Here is a 17,309-nt window from a genome sequence, read left to right on the forward strand (position 1 = left end):
CCGGTCCACTTCCTGCCCACGTGAATTGCTGCGGGTGTCGTTAGTTCTCTGGCATCACTCCTCCCTCTCTCGGCCACTCTGTTTTGCACTCCACGGATGCTCTCGTCGGGGATACTCCAAACTGACCAGTCCTTGGGCCAGGGTGCTGACAGCCTGTGATCTCCCTCTCCACGATCCGCTGCCTACGCGACCGTGTCTGAGCCTTGAGCCGACGGGGGTGCCCAACAGCCCAGTGTTGTCCTGCCCGCTACCGAGTTTGAGAATTCCAGGCCCGCGGGGTTCATTACCTGCATCGGGCAACTCTTGCGTGTGCACGACACGACACGACTTCTGAATTCTGACCCGTCCCAAGCTATGCAACCGCTGTCACCATCGTGGTCCCTGCCCACTGTGGAATTGGCATGACAATCACCCCTCAACACTAGTGACATTCAACTCTTCGGCCTCATCTTCGCCCGTTAAGCTGCCATCTGCTCTCCGGAGACTCTCCGCCCTACCCGTTCCAAATTGCCGCCAACATCGACGAAGTTCTGCACCGTGAGCCACACACTAATGAGGTACACCATCCTCTCCCGTCACTCATTTACTTACCTTTTGCAGTATATTTTCGTCGCAACTCCACCGCGTTCGGGCTAGGTAGGTGAGAGAGGAAAATTGAGAGAAACTATGACATTTGAGTGTCTTACCAGTGCGAACAAGTACGTTCGTTACGTGCGAGCCCTGCGGACTAAGTCCGTTCGGCCGTAGATGCCTACGTCACTCCGACGAGGTTCGAGAGGCCACCATCGCCGTCACTCGGTGACCCGTCCAAGCTTGGAGCTCAACGCCTCCCTTGAGTCGGAGCCTGCACGTACAAAGCATAGGGAACTCATCTTCGCATCGTAGTCACATCGACCCATTATGGTTATCCGTCGGAAGATGACACCGTCGACGTTTGATACCATCATCCCTTATTCGGCACTGAACCATCATATTCGGTGTCGACCAGAAGACGACGTCCTAGACGACGTCCGACATCAGGCGACTTGGTTATGGATAGGTTGAGGCCTGAGGGAATAATTGGGTCCCCCTAATAGGAGAGAGAAAACCACTAACACGCCCACACATGGACTCACACACGCGCAAACATGTAGGTCCATACAACGATCCAAACATGTGCGAACAAACAGAAAACAGACACATACGTGGTCGACATCCAAGGCCTACTAACCAATGAAAATATAAGGAAAGATAATGTCAAACCTTTGTGGCTGTTGACGAGGCCGAGTACTCCATAGGATGGGTCTCACGCATGAGTCCTGTTGGATGAAGTGGTTCGAAGGAGTCTTCAAAGCAGGATGGTCCCCCATCACTGCCCACGCGGCGGCCCCTTCAGTCGCCTCATGGCCGTCCCTCAGCTGCCCCGCGGTCTTCCCTCGCCCGCCTCTGGGGCCGCTCCTCGGCCGCTCCTCGGCCGCCCCTGCCATCCAGCCTTGGCTAACAACAGTGCCCATTCACACCTCCGTGCCTTGATGTCACCACACCCTGTTGCTCGCCTTCCACTTTTGCCAAATCAATTCCCCTCTCAACATTATATTATTTCCTTCAGTACCTACGAACGTTTTCTCCACCACCGAGGTTAGAGAGTATAGTGCAGGGATGTAGAGGGGGAGGTAATTTCATCTATGGACGAAAAAATCATCCAGTCCAAGACTTCAAATGATTGAGGGGACAAAGAATCGTACGCCCGTCCCTAGACGAAATGTTGCTTTGTCCATGGACGAAATGACCATCCCTTTTGGGGCCGTGGACGGGGATGAGACTGTTATTTCGTCATGTGGGAGTGTAGTATGCGCAAGAAAGGTCCACCTGCCTGTCTTGGATGTCGGATTCTTTGATGTTGGACGTCGTCGATGGCGTTGTTTGACGAGTAAATCACTAAGTGAACGTAACTACGTGATGCGATAAAAACCTAGGTGAGTACACGGGAAGGCCTGACTTGCAGAGAATAACCGACTTCCGAGCTCTAGGCGGGCAACCAAATGACGATGACGGTGACCTTCTAACCCTCGTCAGAATGACGACGATGACTAGGGTGCCAAACATAACAATTCCATTGGAGCTCACACGTAACGGACGGGCTCGACCCGTACCTGGGAATTCGCTCAAATTGTACTTTTCTCTATAATTTTCTCTCACCTATCTAACCCGAGCGTGGTGGAGTGCAGTCGAAAATATATTTAAAGACGTAATATAACTGACGAGCAAGGGGAACAGCGTACCTCATCGGTAGGGCATTCGTCATTGGCATCTTCGTCGATGCACGAGGCGATGCAGGCATATAGGCGGAGTGTACTGGAGATGACCTTTCGGTACCTTGACAGGCAGTCATGGCATAGTGCTAGAGCAGTAGTTGAAGAACGGAGGTGATGGGTGAGAATAAGATTCGATAAGACGGCGTCGCTATTGCACGGCTTGGGGCACCTCAAAGGGGTGGTGCGAGGTCGGCGTCGGGGCAGTGTGAGTACCCGCCGTCGGTGAGCACAACCAACTATAGCAGAGTGACCGAGTTAGGGTGTAGCGGCCTTGACCAATCGTCTAACCCATAGTATCGGGTCAGCCTGGTAATTGCGTAGCAGTAGGCCGTGGCCAGGGGCGTCGAGCAAGATGGACGTATCAGGGCGGTCAAACAGCCGAGTGAGTAGGAACCACCATCTCAGTTTTGGGGCAGCGTAACTTAATGAAAGCAGGGGCGTGCGCCTGGTGGCAGCGTGACACCTGGACGGTGACGGTGTAGAGTAACTTCATAGCAGTCTTCTGCCAGGGCGAACAATGTCCGCAGGCACCTGCGGCAGGGGCAGTGCAAACTGAGTTGGTGGATCAGCAATGGAGTGCAGCGGCTCAAATCGTTGATTCGGTTGTCCACGTGGTCGTATCCTGACCAGAGAGGTTAACGTCAGGTGACGTCGAGTAACCAGGGTGGCACAACGAAATGGCAGTCAATGCCTTGAAGTGGCTCAAGCTGTGTCGCTTGAGCGAGAAACAAATGACCGACCGTCCGGTCGGCTGAACTCCTTCGTGTCGCATGCGAGAGTGGCAAGAACTGGGCACCAACCACCGTTGGACGCACAACAATTGCATCTATTAGTCGCTCGGTCGAAGTAGACCAACAGCGCTTTGCAATCTAGCGACAGTGGGTACCGTCAACAGGTAGGGCTCTTTTCTCCGATCCTTCTTTTTCCCCTTCTTCCTCCTCTCTTCTTCTTTTTCTCTCTTGGGTGACATCTGAAACGATGATAATTGCAACAATACTTCCAGATCTAGAACGTGGTCCCATCATGGCCTCATATTGGGCCATGATGGGCCCTAACAAGGAGTCTAGAAAGGGGGCCCAATAAGAGATCCCCCCAACCATTTACAACAAAACAAAGACATCATTGGATAAACGACATGAAAAAAAGACGATACGAATGGATACGAGAACATGATGGCACAGACGCATCACGACAAATAGGGTGCACTCGTCGTGACGAACACAAAATCAAAATTAGACGAATGAAAAAAGATAATTAAAATGTGAGCACGTGCGCGGACGTGTTCTACCCGGGGTATTTAAACCCAAGCGTCTTCACAAACGCTTTGGCGTGCCTGTCAGGCTGGATACGGACCGGCGGTGATGCTGATGACGGTGAAAACAACTCCGATGATGTTTTCTCGATGTCGTTTGGGCGCACTCCATCACAATCTCTGAGCAGTCTAATGATGATGCACGCCCTGTTTCGTTCCAGGACTAGGGAACGGCAATAATCATTTGTCATGTCACACGTCACCATGATGAATGACGTGACTGTGACGATGATGGGATTCAGGGGTAGTGGTGGTGACAGTGACGCGTGATGAGGTTTATGTGACGGTGACGTGATGGTGACTTGATGGTGACGGGGTGCCCTGGACGTGTGACGTGACAAAATGGTGATCACAGATGACGGCCGTGATGTTTATTTAATACAGTTTTATTCGCTCTTTTCTGCATAAGAGATGACAAGATCATGAAATATTGCTTCCCCAAAAGATTAGACCATAAAAATTAAAAGGAGTTTCAATTTTCAAGGATTCACTCGCTTTCCTAGTCTCAGAATCGATACCAATCAAATGATCGGAGGATGCTGACGAAGAACAAAAATGAATCAAACGGTGATGGGGTTGAAAAAATGGAAAAGCCTTGAAAACTACTCGAGAATCAATAAGAAAAGCGCAAGCCGCTGAAGCAATCCACCGCGTCGAAGATCAATGAGAAAGAGAGGAAATTGGATCAAAGAGGGGAAATTGTAATTGGATCAAATACAAGACGGAGGCCAGAAAGTTAATTGCCAGAAAAGGCAGGAGAATAACAGTAAATCCAACCGAAGGAGGCCAATTGGCAACATATTTGCAGTTTTAAGGATGGAATACTCACCGAATAGGCAAAAGAGAGCATCGGCAATCCAGAATGGTAACAGAATCAAGCTCGAGGGATGCCCTTTCTTTCCTCTCTTGGATTTTCCACGCGTTTCAACGTGATCTCGCACAATTGGACACAAGAATAGGATGAGAAACGCAAGCAAGGGGAGATTAGAATGAACTGTCTAGATAAAGAGAGTGAACAAAGCCAGAGACGATGGAGAATGAATGAAGAAGAAGTGGGGAGTTGCGGAGGAAAAGGGCAAGGCGCACCCATAGATGTGAGGTGAGGAGAGGAGAGGGAGAGCGTTCGACCTGGCTCGAGGAAGCCTTGGAGATGAGCTTTCGACTTCAACCTAACGGGGAATCCTTATTTACTAGAGAAGTTAGAACATAGAAGTTAGAAACTTAAAAATTTAGACACTATTTCCGTCACCAATGACGGTGACTCCATCACTGTGACAGTGACATTACGGAACGACGATGGAGGGACACGTGACAGGTATGCGATGGTTTTTTTCCAAACTTCTCAGACGTGTGATGAGGCGTTGACGTGACGAACAGTTCGTCACATCACCGTTCGTCACCGATCATCATCTGTCCCGCCACGTCCGGGGCGTCATGTCCCGGACGTGCCATTCCCTACCCAGGACAATGGACGGGACAAGAATTTCTTGGACGGGACAGGACGTGGACAAAAAAATGGGACAATCTAGATGAACGCTAAAAATTGAGACGATTTGGATGAAACTTCGTCCCGTCCCGTCCATCATCCACATCCCTGACGATCCAGAACTTTAGTTGAGAGTGAGAGAGAGAGAGAGATAGGAAGAGGGAGTGATGGAGAGAGAGAGAGGGAGCAATTGCGAGAGAGGGGGAGTGGGAGAGGGAGTGATTGAGAGAGAGAGGAGAGGGAGTGATTGAGAGAAAGAGAGAGAGGAGAGGGAGCGATAGAGAGAGAGTGAGGGAGAGGAAGCAATTGAGAGAGATATATTTCCCAACGTCATCAGTCTGTTTTTGCCATCCGTTACGTCATTTCCGTCATCAATCATCTGTCAAAGATGACGGATGACTAAAAGTACTTCATTCAGTCATCTGTCCTTAGATCAGGACGATGACAGATGACAGGCTTTGCACGGGCGGATGACGATCCGTCATCCGTCCCACATCTCTACTCAAACACATAAATTGACATAATGGGAGGCTTCCTTCCGCACGTGTTTCCATCACACGTGCGAAGGATGGGCCTAGACCTATTCGAGAGGCACGTGCTCCCCTCAAATTTTCGCTAATTTCCCGGGCCTATAAATACGATGGAGAGTTCGGCGATTCATTGAACCCCTGCAATTTTGAATTATCACGGGTTTTTCTTCCCGCGCTGCTCGGGCTGATTGGAAGCTCTTAATTCGGCTTTTGATCTTGGTCGTGGTTGATCGTCGGAGTTGTGCGGCCGCGCAAGGATCTGATCAGATTTCCGGCTGTTTGATCTTGCCCGAGGTTAATTTTCTCATCTCCCTGGCCTTGTTGATGGTGCTTCGTCCGGGTTAGAGGCGCTGATTTTACATTAGGAAAACACCTTCCGTTTTTTTTTCTCTCTTCCTCCGTCATATTTCGTCGAATGTTTTATTTTTCCTTAGTAACCGAGCGATTTCCGTTGTAATCGGTGTGACTCTTGTTTGCGAGGTAGATAATCGATTCTTCCCTGGATTAGGTATAGAATAGTTATATTTCCTGATGCCCCTAGTCCAAGTTTCAGCTCCGCCACGAATCCCTCAAGTTATCTGACAAATTAACCTCTCGCAAATGTGAATCTCTTGTATGCGAAGAATTCGATCTAACTTTTCAGTTATGTCCGTTTATATCTCCTTAGTTTTTTAATTAGTTCCCCTCGACTAGCCGCCTCATTTTTCAATTCGACATTGATAGCCGCGCAGTCAGTGGCCGAATCATCAAAAATATATTTCCCCCAACTTTCCTGTAGATCGTGAAGAATGAACTCCTATCCCGCTGATGTGACATTTGGCGAATCTTTCCAGTTGGACCTAGGATTATAAAAACACAACCCTTTTTATAAAATAAGATCATAAACAATTCACTGTGCAGTGTGCACCCTTGTTGGTTGGCCCAATGTGGGACATCTCGAAATAATGGTGGAATCCGTCTGACACAAATCACCCCGATTATCAGCAGATTTGAACTGTTCTACCGTCTGTGAGACAAATCCATCATAAAAATAAGGTTTTGCCCGTTTAAAATTTGATTCCTCCGAGTTTCTGAGTGCGCAAGACTCCAAATATTTGAAATTAAACGCCTCGGATCTGCCGCCATCAAACCAAAAACCAAGCAACCTCGGGGACTGCGAGATCAACCGGTGGGCCCATGGGAAACAACCTTTTACCGGATTTTCCAAAAATAAAAATGGGAATACACTCATGAGCACGACTCCTTACCAACGGTTCACCGCATCCAATTTCCATTTAAATATGCATTAATGCCTGGAAAATGTAGGCCTCTCCCTCGCCGTAGAGAGGGCGGCCCAAACGCTGACTTTTTCTTCAATTTTTTTCCTTCAAATTTTGCAGGAAGAACACCGCGGGCTTTCAGCAGCAAGCAATGGATTGCTTCAGAATACCCGGAGTCGCCTCAGAGAGGCTGGAGAGAAGGGCCAGCGAAGAGGGCTTCGGACGGCGGAAACCGGGCAAAGGAAGAGCAGCCGCGATGATCACGAGTTTATTCTCGGGTAGGAAGGAAAGCAGGAGAGACGAAGGCAGCTCACGGCTGCTCCAAGAGAACGCCGGGACGACGGACTCGTTGACGGAGACGGAACAAGTTGTGTTCATGGTATCAGAGGACGAGCAGGCGGCCCACGACACGGCTCTTCTAATCCGGTGGCGGCGGATCGAGTCCTTGGAGAGGAGCATCAGTCCAGTGGCCCGGTCGCTGACCCGGTTCGACTACCAGGAGATCAGCTCCGCGACTCTCAACTTCGACCCGGGTCGGTTTTTACGTCATCCGTCTGTTTTTTCGTCATCCGTCTGACCAGGGATGGGTGACCAGGGAGGCTGCTGGGGAGGGGAGCTCTGGGCCGGGTCTACAAGGGGAGGCTGCGAAGGAGAGCGGCCCACGTGGCGGTCAAGTGGCTGCAGGGAGACGACAAGGAGTGCGCCAAGTCGTTCTGCCGGGAGCTGACCATCGGCGGCGAGCTCCGCCACCCGAACGTGGCGCCGCTGCTGGGCTTCTGCGTCGACTCGCCGGGCCTCTTCCTCGTCTACAAGTTTGTCCCCGGCGGCACCCTCGACCGCCGCCTCCACCCCGACGACAAGGCGGAGAGGCGGCGGCGGCGGAGAGGCGGAGCGGCGGCGGCGGCGCTGTCGTGGGCTGCCAGGTGGAAGGTCGCTATTGGCTTGGCCAGGGCCGTCGAGTATCTCCACCGCGGCACCCCCCGCCGCGTCGTCCACCGCGACATCAAGCCCTCCAACGTCCTCCTCTCCTCCGGCAAAACCCCACTTCTCTGCGACTTCGGCCTTGCCACCTGGACCCCCGGCCCTGCCCCCTTCCTCTGCAAGACCGTCAAGGGCACCTTCGGGTCCGCCCCCTCTTCCTCTTCTTCTTCTCAGACTCTAGAACTGACTTGGTTTGTTGCAGGTATCTGGCGCCGGAGTATTTCCAGCACGGGAAGGTGTCTGACAAGACGGATGTTTACGCTTACGGAGTCGTGCTCTTGGAGCTGATCACCGGCCGGCGGGCCATCGACTCCGGCAGGCCTCTCGGAGATGAAAACCTCGTCTTATGGGTCGGTAAATCTCCTCTTCTCTTAATCTCTCTCTTGATTTGATAATTTGAGATTCTGCGCTGCGGCAGGCCACGCCGATTCTCCGGCGCGGCGGAGCCGCCGCGGAGGAGCTGCTGGACCCGCGGCTCAAACCCGGGTCGCTGAACCGGGGCCAGCTCCGGAGACTCGCCGCCGCCGCCTCCGCCTGCCTGACCCACGACGAGTCCGCGCGCCCCGCGATCTCCCACGTTATAAGAATGCTTCTCGCGCCACAAGACGAAGAAGAAGAAGAAGAAGAAGAAGACTGCGCGTTCTTCTCCCACGACCCGTCCTCCCCCGCCGAGCTGAGCCGCCACCTCAGCGTGGCCATGCGGGGCGTCTCCGACGACGAAGAGGGCTCTCTTCATTAGCCGAAGCAGTGAAGATGCCGGCGTGGACGAAAGAGGGGCTGCTCTCCCTCCTGAAGCGATGCTCCGGCGGCGAACACCTCCGCCAAATCCACGCCGCCGTCGTAACCGGCGGCCTCTCCCACAAGAACAGCCTCCTCACCCAACTCCTGCTCGCTCTCGCGGCGGGGGGGAACATGGCCTACGCGCGGCGCCTGTTCGACGGAATGCACAAGCCCCGCGCCTTCCTCTGGAGCTCTCTCCTCCGCGGCTACGCCAAAAACAGCCTCAACGCCGAGGCCGCCGCCTTGTTTTCCCAGATGCGCCGCCGCGGCCCGCCCCCCGACGAGTTCACCTTCCCGTTCTTCCTCCGCGCCGCCGCCGCCGCCGCCCCCGCCGCCCACGCGCTCCTCCTCCGCCTCGCCGTCCCGCTCAACCGCGTCCTCGCCACCGAGCTCGCCGCCGCCTACGCCAGGACGGACCGCGCCCGCGCCGCCGAGCTCGTCCTCCCCGCCGCCGCCCGCGACCGGGTCGCCTGGAACGCGCTCATCGCGGCCTACGCGCGGTCCGGCCGGCCGGACCGCGCGCTGCGGCTGCTCCGCGCCATGCCCGTCCCCCCCGACGCGGCCACCATGGCCAGCGCCCTCTCCGCCTGCGCCGCCCTCGGGCTGCTCCGGCTCGGCAGAACCCTCCACGTCACCATCGCCGGCTCCGGCCTCGGCTCCCTCGCCCTCCACAACGCGCTCCTAAACATGTACGCCAAGTGCGGGTCCCTCGCGGAAGCCCGCCGCCTGTTCGACGAAATGCCCGCCAGGAACGTCGTCTCCTGGAGCGCGATGGTCGCCGGCTGCGCGCTCAACGGGGACCCGGGGGGGGCCCTGGCGCTGGCCGGGTCCATGAAGGCCCGCGGCGTCGAGCCCAACGGCGTGACCCACCTGGCCGTGCTCTCGGCCTGCGCCCACGCCGGGCTGGTCAGCCTGGGCCGCGGCTACTTCCGGGCCCGGATCCCGCGGCCCGGGGTGGAGCACTACGCCGGCCTGGTCGACCTCCTGGCCCGGGCCGGGCTCGTGGAGGAGGCCTACGCGGTCGCTGCTTCCATGGCGGTGGCGCCCGACGCGGCGGTCTGGGGGGCCCTGCTGGCCGCCTGCGTTGCCTACCGCCGGACAGCCATCGGTCGCGCCGCGGCCGACCGGGCCCTCCTCCTCGCGCCGGACTGTCCCTCCTACCGAGTGCTGCTCTCGAACCTGTACTCGGCAGCGGGGCGCTGGCGCGAGGCGGAGAGCTGGCGAAAGAAGATGCGGCGGAGCGGGCTGAGGAAGACGGCCGGGTTCTGCGCCGTGGAGGCGGCGGAGGGGGCGGTGGAGGTGTTCTACGGTGGGGATTGGTCGCACGCGCGGGCAGCGGAGATCAGAGCGAAGCTGGAGGAGGTGATGGCGCTGGCACGTGCCGCCGGGTACTCGCCATCGGCGGAGGCGCTGCACGACGTGGAGGGGGAGGAGAGGGAGGTGGCCGCTGCCGCCCACTGCGAGAAGATTGCGCTGGCCTTTGCGCTGCTCGGCGGCGAGGTCGGAGAAGAAGTCAGGCTGGTGAAGAATTTGAGGACTTGCCCGGATTGCCACGCCTTCGCCCGGGCTGTGTCTCTGGCGCTTGGCGTGGACCTGGTGGTGCGGGACAAGAGCCGGTTCCACCGGTTCTCTCGCGGGTCTTGCTCTTGTGCTGACTTTTGGTGACTTTTGATGAGATTGCTTGATGGGTTTTTTTTGTTTATCGTCATTTGTGCTGTTGATTGTTGATTGATTGGATTTGGCGTTGGGAAAAGGAGAGGAAGATACCCAGGCTATCTTGTGGCTAGCCATGGTTGTTCTGTTCTGTTCGTTTGAAACTAACAAAAAATTCGCACAAAAGATTCGGACAAGTCTTTGCTCTTTGTTCTGTTTTTTTAAAAAAACAAACTAAATTCTCATATTCCCACAAATTCGCACATTCGCAAAAAATATAACAAAATTCGCACAAAGTGAACAGAACAAAAAATTCGCACAAAAATATAACAAAATTCGCAGTTTAGCAACCCACTAGCCTAGATCTTGTTCAGCGAGTCAAGCAGCCTTCAGGATCACAACAAAAGTCTTTGAGTATATTAGAGCTGAGGGAGAAAGTGGCGGGACCAACCTCTTGAGAGAATACACTTTGTACTATATTGCCAAGAGAATTCATGGAGTCAATTTGCGACTAGCTATGAGCTAGCGCAGCCTAGGTAATCTAGCACTTGATTGTTACGTCAGCGATGGATGAAAGGCACTGCGCCTAACCTGCTGGGTCGTCCCCCCCCCCCCCCACCCATGGCTGGGATGTTGATTTTGTTGTTCCAATCTCGGGGGGCACAAACATCCATGGTTGATCCTGTCTGGCACATTGTGCACCTGTAGGACTTAGGCAAAGGATCTACTCCAATGCCTCCTCTGGATCTGACATGCTGTGTGAAGCATATGGAGGCTGTGGTACGAACACGAGGTCTCCCTACCCCATCGGCACTACACCTGGTCAGCCAATTTTTTGCATAAAGATCTGCATCAACTCTGTGTAAGTCGTCACCTATGACCAGGACGAGTATCGCTGCCCAATTTTGCACGCAAAGCGTATGCATCCCTGCCGTCAGTCCCGGTGCGTCTACCATTAATGGCGTGAACCGGGTATGCACCCAAGCCTACAACACATGATGCATGATGTTGGCCTCCACCGCTGCCAAGAGTGTGTGTAGCATTGTCACTCTAGCAAATTGGTTGCAAGAGGCCCCATCCATATGCTACATCGCCAAGAGCATGCCTGGATGGTGCCCTGCTGTAATGTGCACTGACACAAAGGCACATCCCATAGGCGCCACAGGCCCTGCGTGACAGCCGCGCAACTACGGTGTAGATGTTGGGTGCAGGACCACTATTGGGAAAATACATACAAATTGGGATCCTAACAATGGGATTCAGCTAGAATTGAGGCGTAACCAACCCTACCTATAACTCCTATCTCTCTTGCTTTGTAGGCGGCTCCATTCATGTTGCCCTGAAGAGAAGCAACCTATTACATCAGCGATCGTTTGTCATCCCCTCCTCATTCCCATTCTTCTCTCTAACCTTCAAGAACCTCTTTCGTAAGTGAATAAGGAACCAAGCTCTAACTTAAATTTATAATATCTATTTAAGGACTTGATTCTTGAAATGACTAGAGAATCGGAGTGATTAATATCTTATTTAATTAACATAAATGTGACACAGGAGTGTGACTAGCTTGTAGGATACATAAATTCATTAATCCTCTCCAAAGAAGATACCTTTATTGATGCTTAGTCTAAATTTATACTGATAGTGATGTTAATAAATTCACATACAATTGGGTTCACATGAAATAATTACATCTCACCTTTCTATGGCGTACAAATACAAGCACTATAATAGAACATATTTCATAATTTGAACAAGGGGTAGAGATTATCATTGCAAAAAATAAAAAGAGTGGAGTACATTAAATTATTGTAAGACTTAATCCTAACACTTGTTCATAATTAGAAGTTGTGCATTTTTAATGTTCGCGAGCAATGATGTGATCTCTTAAAAATGAATAAACTTAACTTAAAAAGTGTATAATTTATTGCTATAATCCACAATCCAATATGATCCTGATAAAAAAAATAGTAAATGAATTAAGGAATCAAACAGTAACCTAGTCATTTTAAAATAACAAGTGTATCTTTTACAGGCATCAACTTCTCGCCAATTTCTTCTTGGATTATGGAGTGGCCATTGAGAATCTAAAATGATTCATGCATCAGAAATTTGAACAGATCAAATGGACATTAGATAGTGGGTTGGTTTAATCCTTGCACAGACTCAAATTAGCAAGCAAATGATTCCTTGAATGAGTCTTTTTTCAGTCGTTCAAATGTCTGGATTCTAGACATATCCCTATTCTCCTCTAAACATTGAATCTAATCTTCTTCTAAAATAGTTCTGCCACATATCAGAGAAGATATTCTCACCATATAACTCATAGAGAAAGTAGGGGGGAGAAGGCTCTAAAAAGAAGGAAGAAAGATGGGCACCCGTGGAGTTTTCCAATGGTAAAATTTGTTAAGGACTTTATCTTATTTATACTCAACATGTTACTTTAATTGTATCCTTTAACATCTAATACAACTTTTGTGTGTGACCATCTATACCCATGAACTAGACTAGTTATTAACTCTAGAACCTCAATAACCTTTTATTGGATAAACTTAATCAATTAATCATATTTAACGTACACATTTCTTAATCATTGGTCAATTTAACACAACTAATAAGTTGATTTTTCAGCTTGTGGTGTGTGAAGCTACACCTTGTGCTCTAAAAGGCACAAAAAGATTATACCAATCCTTTCATGAAATCTTAGCATCAGTACATAACCTGTATATTTAATGCCCATATATGTGACTCTTGGAGAGACTTTAGGTATGGATGACTATGAATTTATAATTGGTCATTCTATCTAGTACTGATGCATGAAGAAATCATCATAAAATCCCTTCTATGATAGTTATATATATAAATATTATATATATATACATAAGCATAAAAGATCCATTTTTGGCATGCAAATTTAGTGAAAGATAAGGCCAAATAAACAATCATCAAATAAAACATTTAAGAGTAGATATGTTAATAGGGTAACTAAATAAATTTGATGTAAAAGTATTTCAATATGCATTTGAAGGAGGGTTTCAACCAAATGCAACTAATTCTTTTTTTTTTTTGGCAAAAATCACGGTGCCGGGTACGTCCAACCCTAGGGTTGTGCCCGTAGTCCGATCCATTCGTGCCCTGGATGCCACCCAAGGGGTTTTTATTTATAAAGTGTAGTGTTTTTCAATGTTTGTGGGCGTGGATCGAGTATATATATCCCAATAACACTCGGATCCCACTCGTCCACGCCCATAGGTAGGGAAAAGAAAAGATACATGAGTGATACCTCGTGGACGCTCGAGGAAGTGTGTTCGTCGTCGTTTCTCCGGAGCGATTCCACGAGGTCATTGTAGCACTTGGTGGCGCTCTAGTCAGGGTTGTTCTTCGTCGTCGTCATGTGTGCTCGGAGTGGGCAGAGTGACACTCTAGTCGAGGCGTGAGCGGTCCACGTCTCGTACGCCAGCGCTCCAGGCGATCCTCCAATCCCGCGGGCCTGGCGTCGCGAGGAGGCAGCGTGTGCGGAGGGAGGGCAGGCCAAGACGATCGAGCCGATGACATCCTCGGGCCATGGGCGGAAGCTCCTGCCAAGAATAGAAAAGAGTGGAGTGGGTGCGAGAGTGTACCGCATGGTTGGCGAGGGCATTAGCTGTCTGGTTTCCCTCTCTCAGCTGATGACGAAAGCACGCGATACTCAAGCGGCACCGCATGATGTCATTCCACGCTCGACGTAGTCACCACTGGGAGCATGTGCCTGTACGAAACATATCAACTAATATCTGTGAGTCTGATTCCACGACGATATTATGAAGGTTCCGTTCCTCATAGAGGAGGAGACCATCACGTATCGCCATAGCCTCGGCTACTGTATTAGTTTGTACGCCATAAAAAGAAGAGAAGGCAAGAAGGAGGCTCCCTGTGTGATCGCGGAGGACGCCTCTGCCCCCTGCTGGCCCTGGGTTCCCTTTCGCCGCACCATCCACATTCAATTTGAGAAAGCCTACCAGCGGTGGGAGCCAATAAACTACTCGATATTGAATGCGGGTGGCCAGGGGGGTCACCGGGATGCCAATAGAGCGGAGGAGGTCGCATGCAAGTGGTGATCGGCTGTCTCGCGATGTGAGGAGAGGCTAAATGCGTCGAAGCCATAGTTGAACTCGACGCCTGATGTCCACAGCTCGCATAGGTGTACCTGCAAAACGAGACAAATTTCGCCCTTTCCAAATCTCCCATAGAAGATAAGCTACGGTGATGGGGAGGATGGGGCTCCGTGCAGAGCGAGTCGGCGAGAGGATAAACTTGCCAAAACACTCGGACGGTGTCAAAGGACGAAGACAGTGAGTGATGAGACGCCAGCAGGCCACTGTCGTCTCGCTATGGAAGAAAAGATGATCTATCGTCTCTGTGTGCGGGAGAGTGGGGCAGTAGTGGCAGCGCGAACTAAGAGCACAACCTATCCGAGCCACTCGGTCGTCAGTCAGGAGGCCTCGGTGGAGGAGTCTCCAAAGGAAAAAGGAGACACGTGTATGGATCGCCGGATGCCAAATGCGCTGACCCCATTGTTGTGGGGGAGATTTCACACGGAAATGCTCCCACGAGGAACGACATGTGTATGCTCCATGGGGTGTGAGTGTCCAGATGGCACAATCAGGACTAAGGTCAAGAGGGGTAGTCTGGACCTCGGATAGAGTGGTCAAGGGAAGGCCGTGCTGTTCCCATAGGTGTGGTGTGTTGCTTCTAAGCAACTGGGCCACTGTGAGGCGCACACGGTGTGGTATGAACTGAGGATGAGAAGCGAGCGCCGCATCAGCATGCCAGGTGTCGTACCAAGCGCTAATGTCGCCTCGGCCCATGTGCCAACGGGTCACGTGACTCATCTCAAGCCAGTGGCGCTGCCATGTCCGCCATCTCTTGGTGCCCCGAATATCAAGCTCGCGTCGGGCCCATTCTTTGTATTTAGCTAAGATGAAACTCCCCAATGGGGAGTGGGTGGTATGCATACGCCATACCAGTTTCTTTTGAAGCATGTCTTGGACATCCGAGAGGCGTCTGATCCCTAGACCCCCTTCGAGCCGCCGACACACTTTCTCCCAAGAAACCCAATGGTGACGTCGCTCCCCCTCAAAATGACCAGACCATAGGAAGCGTGCACATAGGCGTTCGACAGAGCGGAGAACCGTAAGTGATAGTGAGTGGACCGCCAAAGTGTGTAGCGGGATACTCATGAGGACATGTCGGATTAGTTGGATGCGACCTCTAGGGGAGAGGAAACGTAGTTTCCATCCCTCAAGTTTCTTCCTTAGCTTGCCTAGCACGGCATCAAAATAATGATGACGAGCAGGGCCAAGGAAGATAGGGCATCCAAGGTAGTCGAATGGAAGCTGTCCTCGTGAGTATCGTGTGGAGTGCTGAATGATCTCAGAGCGCCTCAGAGTGGTGGACGGGCCCACCATAAAGCTGCTCTTCGAAGCATTGACGAGTTGGCCGAAGGCTTGCTCGTACGCTGTAAGGACACTCATAAATTCCTTGATGGATTTTTTAGATCCATTAAGGAACAGGATGGCATCATCAGCAAATAAGGAGTGAGAGATGATCGGGCAACCCCTCTTCGTAAAGTATGGTTGGATGAGGCCTTGGTTGATCGCCCGTGTGAGCGATCGGCTAAAGACCTCCTCTATCAATATAAAGAGGGTGGGTGAGAGAGAGTCACCCTGCCTGAGTCCCCGCGTAGCCGTGAAAAAGCCGGTGGAATTTCCATCCATCAAGAGGGAGAAGTGATTCTCCCTGATGCAAGCATCGACCAGTGCGATGAACGCATCCGTGAATCCAAAGCGGCGCAACACTTCGAGGAGGAAGTTCCACTCAACTCGATCAAAGGCTTTCTCCATATCAAGCTTGATGATGACGTTAGAGCCCGGAATATTAGTGTCTATCGACTGGGCTAGCTTGTGTACTAGTGTGATGCTATCATGGATCTGTCGACCCTTGACAAAGCCACACTGTTCTGGCGAGATAAGTCTATCAAGGAAGCGTCCAAGTCGATTTGTAATGATCTTTGATGCAACTTTATAGCATACATTACAAAGACTGATTGGACGAAAGTCACGGAAGGAAGTGGGGGTGCCCACTTTCGGAATAAGCGCCAAAAAAGTGGATTTCCAACTCTTTGCGAAGACTTTACGTTGGAACGCTTCCTTGATAGCTAGGACCAAGTCGGTGCCTACCACATCCCAGCACGCCGTATAGAATTTGGCAGTGAAGCCATCGGGTCCTAGGGCTTTGTTACGGCCCAAGGAGAACACTACCTCTTTGATCTCCGGGCGCGTCGGGGTAGCTAGCAAAAGTGCATTTTCCTGGTTGGTCACTAAGGGGGGGATAGATGTGAGAATATCCTCGCTCATAACAGTGGACTGCGAGGAGAGGAGGAAGTGATAGTACTCCACGCCTGCACCTGCTAGCTGGTTAGGGTCCTGTCCATGCATCTCGAGGAGGGTCGTATAGTTCAGGTGGGTTCTGTGACGGATCGAGGCGTGAAAGAAACGCGTGTTCCTATCACCCTCTCGCAGCCATTGGATACGCGATTTTTGGAGATAAAAAATCTCCTGGCGTCACATAGCATCCTCCAGCTGCTCTCTAAGTCGTAGCTGTCGCTCCCCCATGTCATCTGTCCAGCACTCCTGTAGGTGACGATCGACATCAACCAATTTCCGTTTAAGCTCCTCTACCGGGGAATGGACGTCTCCAAAGACATGGCGGTTCCACCATTTGAGGTGGAACTTGAGGTTGTGCAGATGGTAACTAAAGTTTTCCATAGGTGACGTAGAAATGGAACCGTGCCAATGACTACGTACATATCTATGGAAATCACTATGCTCTAACCACATGGTTTGGAAGCGAAATGGGGGGCTGCGGATCCGATGACTCGAATCCGAGAGGAGGAGAATCGGTGTGTGATCCAAGTAAAGTCTTGGAAGGAACTCTACCGTGAGAGTGCACTGCATCAATGCGGAGCTATTCATGAAA

The 17,309-nt window shown here is 51.6% G+C and overlaps 1 protein-coding gene and 1 long non-coding RNA gene across 2 annotated transcripts; one reads left to right on the plus strand and one right to left on the minus strand.

Moving 5' to 3' along the window:
- Positions 1 to 3,423: 3,423 nt before the first annotated feature.
- On the minus strand, positions 3,424 to 4,791 carry LOC144701846 (uncharacterized). The gene is made up of 2 exons (XR_013581115.1): positions 4,436 to 4,791; positions 3,424 to 4,006 (listed from the first exon to the last, which is right to left on the minus strand). It is a non-coding gene; the product is annotated as an uncharacterized LOC144701846 (long non-coding RNA).
- Positions 4,792 to 8,072: 3,281 nt separating this feature from the next.
- LOC144701847 (pentatricopeptide repeat-containing protein At2g01510, mitochondrial-like) lies at positions 8,073 to 10,374 on the plus strand. The gene is made up of 2 exons (XM_078573634.1): positions 8,073 to 8,212; positions 8,281 to 10,374. The coding sequence occupies exons 1-2, from the start codon at positions 8,209 to 8,211 to the stop codon at positions 10,305 to 10,307; spliced, it is 2,031 nt and encodes a 676-aa protein (XP_078429760.1). The 5' UTR covers positions 8,073 to 8,208; the 3' UTR covers positions 10,308 to 10,374.
- Positions 10,375 to 17,309: the final 6,935 nt, after the last annotated feature.

The sequence above is a fragment of the Wolffia australiana genome, chromosome 4 (genome assembly GCF_029677425.1).
Source record: "Wolffia australiana isolate 7733 chromosome 4, ASM2967742v1".
Taxonomy (NCBI): domain Eukaryota; kingdom Viridiplantae; phylum Streptophyta; class Magnoliopsida; order Alismatales; family Araceae; genus Wolffia; species Wolffia australiana.